Here is a 12,949-nt window from a genome sequence, read left to right on the forward strand (position 1 = left end):
CCCTAATGGAAGAATGTACCAAAAAGTTACTCTGCAACTGTTTACCAATTTAAGAACCTCAACATAGAAGACTCATTATATAAGGAAGCCTCACTCATAAGGGATATGACCCTGAGGCAATTTAGTGAGTCTCGTATTTTGGCTTAAAGACAATGATCTGACTCTGGTTTCTTTAACAGAAAATAAGCACTTCTAGAAAGTTGAGAAGGCTATATAAAGCTAAATGTTTCTAGGAAAGATTATTGTTGTTCCACTGAGAAGTCAATATGAGAAATCTAGCTGACTTAATAAATTTTTCATCCATTTGATGATGGGAAACGTAGCCACCTGTTCCTTCCTTTAACAACTGAGTAAAGTTGGTCATATTATTTGGATTTGGACTTTTAACTTCAGTACAAGTTCAGATATCTAAATTCATAAGAGATTAAGTCGAGAGATGACAGAGGTAAATTCAAGAATTTATTTGGAGCAGCAAAGTCAGCATATATAAATCGAAATCGTAAGTAAATCGAAAAGACAGAAGAGAGATATGGAAAAAAACTGGTTTTATTCAGTTGCAAAGAACTTGAAAGATAATATTTCCTAGTCTCTTCCAAATTCCATCAAAGAAATTTAAAGTATCTTGAGGCATTGCTGATATTAGGGACTATTCATTCACCAAGGAGTAGTAGTAAGAAGGCTCTAACCTATCTCCTACTTTCAAAAGGTCTTAGCACTTCTGCTTACACTAAACTAGAAAAGCACGGCAGCAATGGCCACTCAATTTCTGGGAGCAACGTATTGGCTGATAAAAAAACACTAAAATCATGTCATTTTTCACATATAATCTTAGTCAAAAGAAAATATATTATTATCCACCTGATTGTTATTGGTTTTTTTTTTTTTTTTGGTACTCTCTCCTGTAGATGTGGGTTTCTAGGAAGAGGAAATAAGTAATGTAACTATATATTCCTCCTGTACTTCCAATGACAGTATGAACTATTACTATTATTATTAAGAGCCTACTATATGACAAGCACTGTGCTAAGTGCTTTACATGTATAATCTCAGTTAAACCTGTAACAACTCTATGAGGCATATACTATCATAACCTCCATTTTAAGATGAGGTGTGTGGGATTTGTAACAGGTAAGTGACTTCCCTCAGGTCAAATGTCTAGTAAGTAGCACAGCCAACCTTCAGACCCAAAAAACCTGGCTCTAGAGCCTGCCTTTTTAAATCACTATGACAACTTCACTCCTTTCCTAATACATTACTACAAGTTTTCTTGGCAGATTATCCACAAATAGTTCACAGTTATAAAAACATGTTCTAATTCCCTTAAACTTTCTCCAGACCAAAACTAAAGGATGCTTAGAAAACAAGCAAACAAACAAAAAAATCTTAATCCAATAATACCAAAATTATAGCAAATTTTATACCAAATATGGAATTGGTATAATAAAAATTTGCTGAGAGGTTGGTAGCTATACAGATTATTTGCCAGCAGGAACATGGTACAAAAACACACACATATATACATATGTACATTTTTTTTTGGCAAATGTGATTTTCCACTGAGAGCTGGCTCAATAGATTTGTATCCAGTTTCACTTCATTACTCTAAGAGTGAAATGTTGCCTGATAATCTAGTTATAAGCTAATTTGCTAATCCTTATTATAGGCTACATTCTTAGAATTTGGATCCTAATAAATCTTAGAAGCAAAACACTTGCTCAGATAGATGTTAATCCAGACACACTTGTCAAATGACTACTGCAAATGTAATTTGAAAACATCAAGAGTTCTGCTTGGTCACTAGTCCTCCTCCAAAGGGGAACATCAAGCAGTAAATAAAAAACAAGTCTACCAGAAACTGCCATCATTCAACATGTATATTAGAATTAAAAGGTGAAAACGTTCCTCATTTCAATGTGGAAAAACATTCAACAATAAATTAAGACTATTGCTTATGTATATGTAAATTGGCAAGGTATAGGAGAGAAGAATTGGACCTCGGGGTTAGACATCCTGATTCTAGTCATTGCCCCATCCCTTAGCAGCTGATTGACCTTGGGCTAGACATGAAGCCTGAATCACAGTTTCTTCCATATGTCAATAGTGATGATGCCTGTCTTCATGGGGTTGCTATGAGACTTTAAATATTATATTTATTATATTATATATACATATTATATATTATTGTGTTATATTATTATAAAAGGATCTACCCAATCCTTGGCCTGTAGCAGGGGTTCAATTACATGATTGCTATTTATAGGCTTGTTTAGTTACTGGAGTCACTGCAGTGCATACTGACAATCAGAGCCCTTTGCTGGAGGATATTTACTGGACCAAATTTAGATTCAATGTATCATCAATGCTGGTAATTTCTATCATATGTTTATCATAATACATAAAAGAAATCAACTTATTTGATAAATTACTACAGGTTGTGTTAGTTCTACTTACAGACTGGAAAAATTAAGAGTAATGTGATTTCAGTCGTTTGGCTGTATTCTGAAGAGTACTGAAGCTTCAGGAATGGTCCTGCTAAACATACAGGTTACAAAGAACTGTAACATCCTCTGTACTATCATTAGTGTATCTGTTAGAATAATCCTAGGAGCTTAAAGTGAGGCCTATATCTTCTTCACGTTGCAGATCTGTTATTTGTTAGCAGTGGGGGCCTTTGCTAAGAGTGATCAAGGGATCTGGGCTGAGAGAGTAGCAAACCAAAATTTCAATTATCAGTCACAGAGCCACAGAGAAAGAGAGAACTCTGGATGATGTTGCACTGGACACAATCATATGCTCAGATATTCATCACTCACTCACAACTCATTGGTCTCACCCCACCTCAAGAGTATCAAATGTGCATCTCTACTTTATAACAGGAAGGCAGTAACCTGCAACATTTTGGTGAACAGTATTAATGACCACCCCAATTAGGAAGCAGAATTCTAGGAATGGCAGAGCTCAAGTTTAGCAATATAGCATTGCTCCTTTTTCATATCCCTGGAAAACAAAGGCAGCTCCATAACACAATGGGTAAATACCCAAATGACATCCAGTACCCAAAGAAATGCTTACACATCTCCAGGTATATCCTCCATACAGTAGTGAGCAGACTGTTAAAATACATCGACAAAAAAATCCACTCACATCATGGACCAAAAGAAACCTAAATTTTACCACAGGAGCCTCCTAGCATCAGGGGTGAACTACTTACATTTTCTTGGCAGTATAAAGAACTAGAAAATTGTAGGCCAAGCGATCACTGGTTGGAGTACATAATTTATGTCCAATAAAAAATTATAATGACTCTATATAACTTATAGATGATCAACTAAAACATACTATACATATTACATTTAAATTATACATCAGCTTTATCAGCAATATCTATAAATTATGTACAATGTTCAATGACAAGATTGACTTTAAAGCTGTGTTCAGGGAAACTCTTACTTCTGGGTTAGACATGTGAACCTATGGCAGTCAGGATCATCTCCAGGCAAACCAGAGTGAAAGATTAACAGAGGAAGTAGGAGAAAGGCATGAAACAGTGAGCCATGACCACAGTTACATTATTGCACTAGTAGAGATAAACCAACAAAAGTCTAATGCCTCAAGTTGAGAAAACTTAGTCAGTGGTTCTCTCTCTCTGGGACACAGATTCATTTGAGGGACTTAGAAATGCTGAGGCCTGGCCCTACTCCAAGAGCTTCTGATTTAATTGATCCAGTAGAGTACAGCCCAGGCATTGCTGTGTTTTGGTTGCTGTCATTGCCTTATAAAGCCTTCTAATGCAAAGCTAGGCTTAAGAAATACTAAACTAAGTCATGTAGTCTATCAAGCAAAGAAATAAACTTGCAAATAATGGATTCTGCAGACATGTACCTACTAAATATAAAAGAAACAACATTTGTGCTAACTGGGGAAAGAAATGTACTCCATGCATCAACTCATAAATAGCTATGTAGCACATGTTCACGTCTATTTTCTCTAAGTAATTACCAGAGTGACATGTATTTTGAATATATACCATAAGAGAATCAAGGTTTCTTTAAAAGGGGAAGGGAATTTCAGCTATCTTTATACTACTGATTTTATAGTAAATGAAAAAATAAAATGTATGAGTAAACTAACAGAAATTACAAATACAAAATCTAAATATTGCCTTCAACTTTTTTCTGAAGTATATCCCAATATATTGATGAGTAATTTTATTTACTGGGGAAAAGCTTATCACCTGTATATTCATATACATATTCATCCACAGTGACAGAGCTCTGTTGTGCTGTCAACAAGAAAATTAATAAGTCACTGGTCCCATAAACATATCAATTTTTCAGTGACTACTAAAAAAATAAAAGAAGAAAAACTAGACAAACATGAACTAAAAGAGAAGACTTAACATTTTCAGAATCTAAAACTAAAAAATATTTTATTTTTTCATAAATGCATATAATGTCTTTCTAGAAGAGCTTATTTCTCTCTCACAGTAAAAGACACACTGCAAAATATAGTCCACAGTCAGTGAAAACTCTGAAATATTATTTAATCATTTGTTAAACTAAGCTTACACAAGTTAGGAGAAAGTAATGTTGAAATAATATATATGAAGTAAGATATAGTCAGCTTAAACAGTGAGAGCTGTATATGCCTATCATTCTGTGTCTACTTTTAGAAAAGGAGCTCAGACAACAGGTGCAATGTGCAACCATTCTCCATCTCTTCTACAAAAATCTTTGAGAAGGTCTACATTGTTTAATACACATTATTTATTTTTGTGTAAGTGATATTTTTATGGGGGCAGGGGTGTGAATTTAATACCTGGATCAACCTGGCACAGTGTAGAGACAGTATTTGAGGAAGTAGGAGCTCCAGTGCAGAGAGGACCATAACAGATTAAATTCCTGGGATGTCTAGGCAATTGAACTGCACGTTGGAGTCAATACTATCTCCATCTCCAAGGGATATAGTTTGATATTATTTATTTTCAAACAATTTCTCATATGTACCATTTTTGACCATTTTTCTATCTTGGTTGTCAGCTGACCTCTTTGCTTTCTGTTTCTTGACTTCTCATTGGGGCAATGAGGCTTTAATTATCTGTGAGTTTCCTTCTTGGCAAGTGGAGATTCTTAGATAGCCAGGAGTAGGGAATTGTAGCATAGCAGGGCAGCTGGGCATGTGCCAGCTGAATCTGAGGTAAAGGGGAACTAAAATTTCAGCCTTGAATGAAGAGACCCATAGACCCATCCCTATTATATTAGCTCCAAGAGAGGAAGTGAAGAAAAAGAAACAAACAAGAAGAAAGAGACATGAGCCTGTAGGTAGACACCATGAATGACAGTAGAGGAGAGCCTGTCCCAGAGCCTGTGGTCACCCAGTGAGTTATCCACCCAGAGCACCCAGCCAGCTGGGGGAGTAGGGGACAGAAGAGGTGAAACAAATGCTTTATTTTTCTCTGTTCTCATTCTTGCCTTAGGAGTCTATTTAATCTAAGCAGCCCTGAATTCACGGTCTTTGCTTGTTTTAATGCTTTCAGAAGGTTAAAACCTTATGGCTCCTGATTCTTGAGTTTAGTTTTGTTTTGCATCAGATTTTTTCCTTGTCCCAGGGATTAATGGTATGCTCAAGTGGAATCAGACTATTCAAATTTATCCTGACAGAACTCAAATTCTGAGAGTAACATTACTTCAGACAACTTAAAAATACACTTTGATTTTTTATGTATGTTTAAATACAATTTCTTAAGAATGCCCTGCTCTTTATCACACTGTCAAATATTTAAGATTCTAATTTCTGCCTCGTGAGAAGCTAGGTTTCCCTATCTTTTAGAAAAGGGGAGGGGCACATAAGGGAGAACACTCCTTCCTATCTTCTGTGTTTGCCATCAGAAGTGCCCAGGGACACATCTGAAATGTCCGAGCAGAGAAGGTGCCTCATACTAAAATGACTGGCTCACAACTACCATGAAATGAATGTATGTGATGTTATTCCATACTTAAATATTTCTACTGAAACAGCCTTCCCTTCCAGCTGCTTTCAAGCTGAATGGAACAAAGGTACTGTTTATGCCAGAGAAAAAGTAGAAGTCCATCTGCAAGTACCTCAGATTTCCACAGATTTACTTATACTGTGGATTAAATGGCATGCCTTAAATGTACATACATGTATATGTATATTTGAATATATGTATACTTCTCACTCTAAAATAGGAACCATCCAAATTGAGTCAAAGGCATTCACATTTCTGACATCTACTTTTTAATCAGATTTCTAATGAAAGCATGGTTTGCAGATGAAAAGTTTCAATATTAGAATACAGATACGGATAACTGAATTAATTTATAACAATTAAACCAAACCCATGAAAACAGGTCCAATTCACTTACTCTCATCAACTTGAGAATTGAGTCTATTCATTAATTGTAGTGTGTGATTTAAAGTTTAAAAAGAATCAAAATATACTGAAGGAGTTAGTATAATGAAATACTGTTTGAAATTTGAAAAATCTGGTTGCATTCTGTAATTAATCTTCCCTGTGAGCTAGGGCTATAACTTAGAATCTTCTCAAGAGAATTAAAAAATTACCAAATGATGGAATCGTAAATCTGTTTCAAAAGGCAATTATGGAGAGTCCTCAGTTGATTTACACTATATTGCCATTAGAGAAATAAAATTTAAAACTACCTCGTGGCTATTTTTATATCCATACTTCCTTTGAAAAAGCTGCTTTAAAAATACAAATATTTGAGTTTAAACAAATAGTACATACTATTTTGTTTATATAAATATAAAAGTAAAAAATTATATCTCTTTTAGGATCTGAGACAAAATGGCCATAATTAAAAACAAGTGCAAGAGGAACAAAGTTTTGATGTTACTGTACCTACCTTTAATGTGATACTATAATGTCCAACAAACGTTGCATCTATCCATGATCTTGAATGGGGATCACCCAGGAATTCTATGTGATACTGTTCAACATCTCCATCCAGGTCATAGGTCACATATTTTCCTTTAAAAGGATCAGGGCAAAGTATCCCTGGCCAACTTTCAAAAGAAAATATTTTTATTATTTTGATGCTTTAAAAAAGGTAGACATTAATATATCTGTCACAATCATCTGTCAAACTTTGCCCTTTGAATTTTAATAACTTCTTTATAAATTTTAAATATAGTCATATTTGTATCTTTTAAAAGTAGGATATTCAATTGATGCAAGTGATCATTTGTATCTTTGTAGATATAGAAAGCTTTGAAACAGTCACATACTCAAGACATTCATAAGATATGAGGAGAAAGAATCATAAGACAAAAGAATGATTTCCAGGGTCTTTAAGAGACATTTAGGCACTGCTAATAGGAAAGATCAGAGAAAAAAGAGTCATCAGATTCATGGCAGGCTTGAATCAACTCTCACCAATCAGAATGATTAACTACTAAAATGTTAACCCACTGACAGGGCTTCTGATGGTGTAGGAGAGAGCTAGCGATTCATGAGCCAGGACTGCCAAAGTGGTCTGGGCTGTTCTGACACTGAACTTTGCAACAACTGTGAGAAAAGTAGAAATAGAGTCAGCGGTTCTGTGTTATCCCTCCCCCACCACATCAGTTCCACTGGCAGTGATCAAATGGCTAAAAATCCTCAGTACTGCAAATAAGGTTTATTCTTTACTAAAAATAAACCTTAGGGGAATGTACAGCAGAAATCTGACTGAATTTTACAGATCAAGATCCAAAATATGCATATCTAATATACCCAAGCATTCAAAAATCTGTACAATTATCAAGTTCTATTATTTATAATATTATAATTATCTGTACAATTATCAAGTTCAATTATCTGTACAATTAACGAGTTCAGTTTGCAGTACCACAGAGCGAGAAAGGTAGAGAAGTTCAAATTAGAAGACCCAGGCTCTAGTTCTGCCTTCTACCAGACAGGAGGCCTCAAGCAGGTAACTAGGCCTCACTATAACCTGGTTCTTCACTGCGCTGTTTCAAAGTTCAAACAAACATGTGCTTTACACATTTTTGGTTTCTGGCAAATTAAAATGGTGTAAAGCGCCATCATTATGGACTGAATTATGTCATCCCACCAACCTGCATTCATATGTCAAAGTCCTGACTGCCAGTACCTCAGAATGTGACTGTATTTGGAGAGGGGGTCTTTAAGGAAGTAACTAAGTTAAAAGGTGAGCCCCAATCCAACATGACTAGTTTCCTTATAAAAAGAGAAGATTAGGACCCAGACACACACAGAGGGAAGACCATGAGAAGACACAAAAAGAGAGACCCACCTACAAGCCAAGGAGAGGCCTGAGAAGAAATCAACCCTCTGACACCCTGACCTCAGAAGTTTAGCCCCCAGAACCATGGGAAAATAAGGGCTAGAGAAATTAAAAATTGAGTCAGACAATCTGTAAGCCAAAGAAGAATTGGAAATGATAATGGAAAGTCAAGTGAAAGTTCAGGACCTAAATGAAGAGAACCATCTGGTTGTTATCAGGCTCACGTCACAGTATCTTACTGCTATTTGGTGACTCTTACTGGGCTGTGCTTAAGAGTTAAACTTGAGTGCAGTTTATCTTTTAAATCTACAATGGAAATCTACATTGCTGAGGGAACACACTCAAAAGAAGGGGACTTCAACAGGCAAATGAATGACTAGGAATGAGTGGTAGCTGCAATGGAGACCCTCAACTTATCAGAAGTCAAGGAACAAGTGGGTCCTTCAATATGACCAATAGCTATTGTAAAAACAACCAAACTATGATTGTTACATTATATTTGTTTAAACTCTTTATAAAAGGTAAGGGGCTCATGTTTAATACTAGGTGATTTGCACTTCACAGCAATTTTAATAAGGATTACTGTCAACCCAATACCAATTTATGAGCAGTACCTACTCCATTCAGTGTAAAACAGTCTCACAAAATGGATTTCTGATATTTAACACATGAAAGAAAGATTCTGCAGTTATTATGTGTAAGATGAGCTGCTACTTTTCTGACACAAATTCTGATACAACTATTTTTTAAGTGGAACCTATTGGGTCCCAGAGTATTCAATTTAAATTATTACTCAAAAAAATATAAACAAAAAGAGATGACTCCTAAAAAGAATTAGATACCAAAAAAAGAAAAAAGCTTCGGTTCATTATTTAAAACATATTTTATTACAGAAAGTATTGCATACTGATTTAAAGATGAATTATGAAAAGTATTATGGGGCTTCCCTGGTGGCGCAGTGGTTGAGAGTCCGCCTGCCAATGCAGGGGACCCGGGTTCGAGCCCCGGTCCAGGAAGATCCCACATGCCGCGGAGCAACTGGGCCCGTGAGCCACAATTACTGAGCCTGCGCATCTGGAGCCTGCGCTCCGCAACAACAGAGGCCGCATAGTGAGCGGCCCGCGCGCCGCGATGAAGAGTGGCCCCTGCTTGCCACAACTAGAGAAAGCCCTCGCACAGAAACGAAGACCCAACACAGCCATAAAATAAATAAATAAATGCATTAAAAAAAAACAGTATTATGAAATGTCCAAATAACTGGGGTACTTTCAGGTGGTGCAAAGGAATTGTCTGACTCCTAGTCTGTACATATCAGCTAAAACAGAATGTACCAAACTACAGGAAAAGCTGAGCAGAGGGCAATACGTCATGTAGAAAACATGATTACTTCTCTCCAGCTGCTCCAACCATCATCATCTCTGACTTCCTGTGATTGAAGAAAGAAGTTGATGTCCATTTTTTGCCCTCACTCTGACCTCAATTTGAGTTCCCAAACTGTCAATGATGATAGTGCATTGTGCATTTCTACTTCCTGAGTTTTCACTTTCATATTGAGGAGAAATTCTGAGTGTTGTGTGGGGGCTTAAAGGTGGAGAGGGACAGTAAGAATAGGCCACCCAATGGAAGGGTGTCAGAATTACAAGGGAAGTGTATGGTCAATCTCAGAACCTGTGGGTGGTGGAAGGTAAAATGTACAAACACAACAAGGTCAAACAGACATCAGGTGTTGAAATACACTTGCAGGAGGAAATGGAAATTTTGGCAGGACAAGAAACTTCAACGGAAAGTGAAAATACATTACAAAGAAACTGATGTATTACACATTCCTTATCCAGCGGAAATGATCTTTAATGAGTTGGCTACTGCCTTCAATAAGTTGAAGCTTAAGCATGATAACAGCTGCCATGTATTTATACCAAATGAGAAGAAATATATAACTTTTATTTTCAAACTGTGGTCTGGATGTTTAAGAAGGTAGCAGATTTACTTGGGCCTCATTCTTAATCTGTGGGAAACAAAATGGATGAGTTGGAATCATCACTAACTTAATGTCATACTTTCCAAGAAATCGCTTTGCTATACCTAACTGCAGGGACCGTTGGGAAGAGGAAATTTCTCATCCACACACATATAAATCCATAAGCAAAAGTATGCAAATGAGAAATAATCAAATACTATCTTATAATACTGAAAGGATCTAGTAGAAACCACAATTTATAAATGTATATACTATATCTAAAAAGTATCACTGGATTGGTTAACTTAAAGGCATATTTGATTACTAAACTGTTTAGACTACAGTAATTAGAATGCAAATATATTTTCTATAAATTAATTTTCATACTTATGAGAAATCATTGTAAAATGTCTGGTAAATATGCCTAGTTTCTGCTTGATACTGTATTTTCCTATACTAAGTGAGAGATGCACTGCTAATTTTTACTTTTAATTTCTTTGCTCTTTCTAGCTAAATACAATGTATTTGATCAATCTTTAAAAATCAAGACTTCTTAAACATTATAGAGATAGTTTTTCTCTTCCTAGTAATGCAGACAGCCCCACCCTCAAGCTCACATAGGCACTACTCAAAGGCAAGAGGCTGCATAAGTATTTTATAAGTATGTAGGTGTGTGCTACTTTATAATGTGGTGATAAATATAACTACTTTAATTTGATTTTCCATGGAGCTTGACCATAAACAAAGAAAATGATATTCTCTTAACTATTATTTATTTTTATTATATAAAGATTAAGCAGGCATTTCTTGACTCTGTATCAGTCTCTCTTTAGCTTTTCAGCTTTATTGAAAAGTATGAACTCTTCTGAGAAAGAATAATTCTGAGATGTTGATAAGATTGAATTTCGGAGCCTTCAAAAGCTATGTGTAAGGACATGGGCTAATAAGAATTGACCAGATAATGCTACACTGTTAAGCGTCTCTGTAGCCGGCTGACTGATCTTCCCACTTGAAATTTCAGGGTCTGTAACATTTCCTAATTAAGAACTGATGTTTGGCTGCTTTTAGTAGGCTAATTCAGCTTTATATTCTACTACTGCAATTTATCTTGTTATCTTTCTGTTGTATTTGTGGAACTGATAAGCAATACAGCAACAGATCTGAGTTTCTTAACCTGTATTTTAAGTCTGTGCTCATGTGTACTTAGTTTATAAAAAGAAATATATGTGACTACATGCCAAATGCATTCTACCCTTTCCAAACAACAAGAAGGTAGTTACAGCTGTATTCTGCAGCATTTTGACGGTCCTAATCATAGATTGGAGGTAATTTAGGGACTAGAGTAAAACATGCTTCATTCGTATTTCAAATCCTAACCCTCAGCTACAAGTACAAAACTGCAAAAGAAATTCCTAATCAAATTTCTAACATAATATTTCAGACATAGTGACAAGATTCAAAACCATTTCTTGAATGAGAGTTATTGAAACTTCAGAATTTCCAGTAGAAAATACAAATGCTCTGCTTTCAAAATGTTAGAGATATGAAAAATGGCAATGAGACTACAAATACCTTCATAACTTCAAAAATGAGTGTTCATATACATAACCATCTAGTTCCTCTTCATGCCCATCCTAGTTACACAAAAGTCAATTAATATATATATCTTTTTACAACATTTCATATTTGATCCTTAGAAAAACTCTCAGTAACAAAAGGTTACTCAGAGCTAATGTGTAACATTCTAAATCTCTCTGAGATGTGGAAATCTCTCTGAGGTAGATATTAAGTGTATTGGTTGAATCTCTCTGCAAAGATATTAAGTGTATTGGTTTGCTAAGGTTGCCATAGGAAAATACCAGAGACTGGGTGGCTTAAACAACAGGAACTTATTTTCTCACAGTTTTAAAGGCTAGAAGTCCAAGATCAAGGTTAGCAGGTCTGGTTTCTCTTGAGGTCTCTCCCTGGCCAGCAGACTGCCTTCGCATGGTCTTTACTCTGTGCACATGCACCTCTGGTGTCTCTCTGTGTATCCAAATTTTCTCTTCTTATAAGAACACCAGTCAGATTGGATTAGGGCTCACTCTAATGGCCTTTTTTAACTTAATCACCTCTTTAAAGGCCCTTAGTCCAAATACAGTCACATTCTGAGGTTAGAGTTTTAAATTATGACCTTTGGGGGAACACAATTCAGCCCGCAACGGTGAGTGACAGAGCAAGAGCACGAATCTAGGTACTGACTTGAAGCCCTCTCATGTGTGTTCTGTGTGTGTGTTATATGAGCCCATCACAGTCTCCCAATGAAAGCAAACGTCTGATATTTTTAATGGAGAATAGTTGAATATAAATGAAAACAAGATGACAGGTGAAAATAAAAAAAGATTACAGGAGAAAAGGAAGAGGAGGGAGAGGACCTTCAAGATGGCAGAGGAGTAAGACGTGGAGATCAACTTCCTCCCCACAAATACATCAGAAATACATCTACACGTGGAACAACTCCTACAGAACAACTACTGAACGCTGGCAGAAGACCTCAGACCTCCCAAAAGGCAAGAAAATCCCCACGTACCTGGGTAGGGCAAAAGAAAAAAAGACAAAAGAAAAGGGACGGGACCTGCACCAGTGGGAGGGAGCTGTGAAGGAGTAAAAGTTTCTACACACTAGGAAGCTCCTTCACCGGTGGAGACAGGGGCTGCGGGGGGGG

General features: G+C 36.2%; 1 protein-coding gene across 1 annotated transcript in view; it reads right to left on the reverse strand.

The window, feature by feature from the left end:
* Nucleotides 1-12,949, reverse strand: part of ZCWPW2 (zinc finger CW-type and PWWP domain containing 2) — an 81,879-nt gene that overhangs the window by 60,494 nt on the left and 8,436 nt on the right. The window contains exon 2 of the mRNA XM_007460462.1: nucleotides 6,888-7,047. Within this exon, the coding sequence (XP_007460524.1) occupies nucleotides 6,888-7,047 (160 nt within the window). The remainder of the gene's footprint in view (nucleotides 1-6,887; nucleotides 7,048-12,949) is intronic.

This window comes from Lipotes vexillifer, unplaced genomic scaffold (assembly GCF_000442215.2).
Source record: "Lipotes vexillifer unplaced genomic scaffold, Lipotes_vexillifer_v1.1 scaffold351, whole genome shotgun sequence".
Taxonomy (NCBI): Eukaryota; Metazoa; Chordata; class Mammalia; order Artiodactyla; family Lipotidae; genus Lipotes; species Lipotes vexillifer.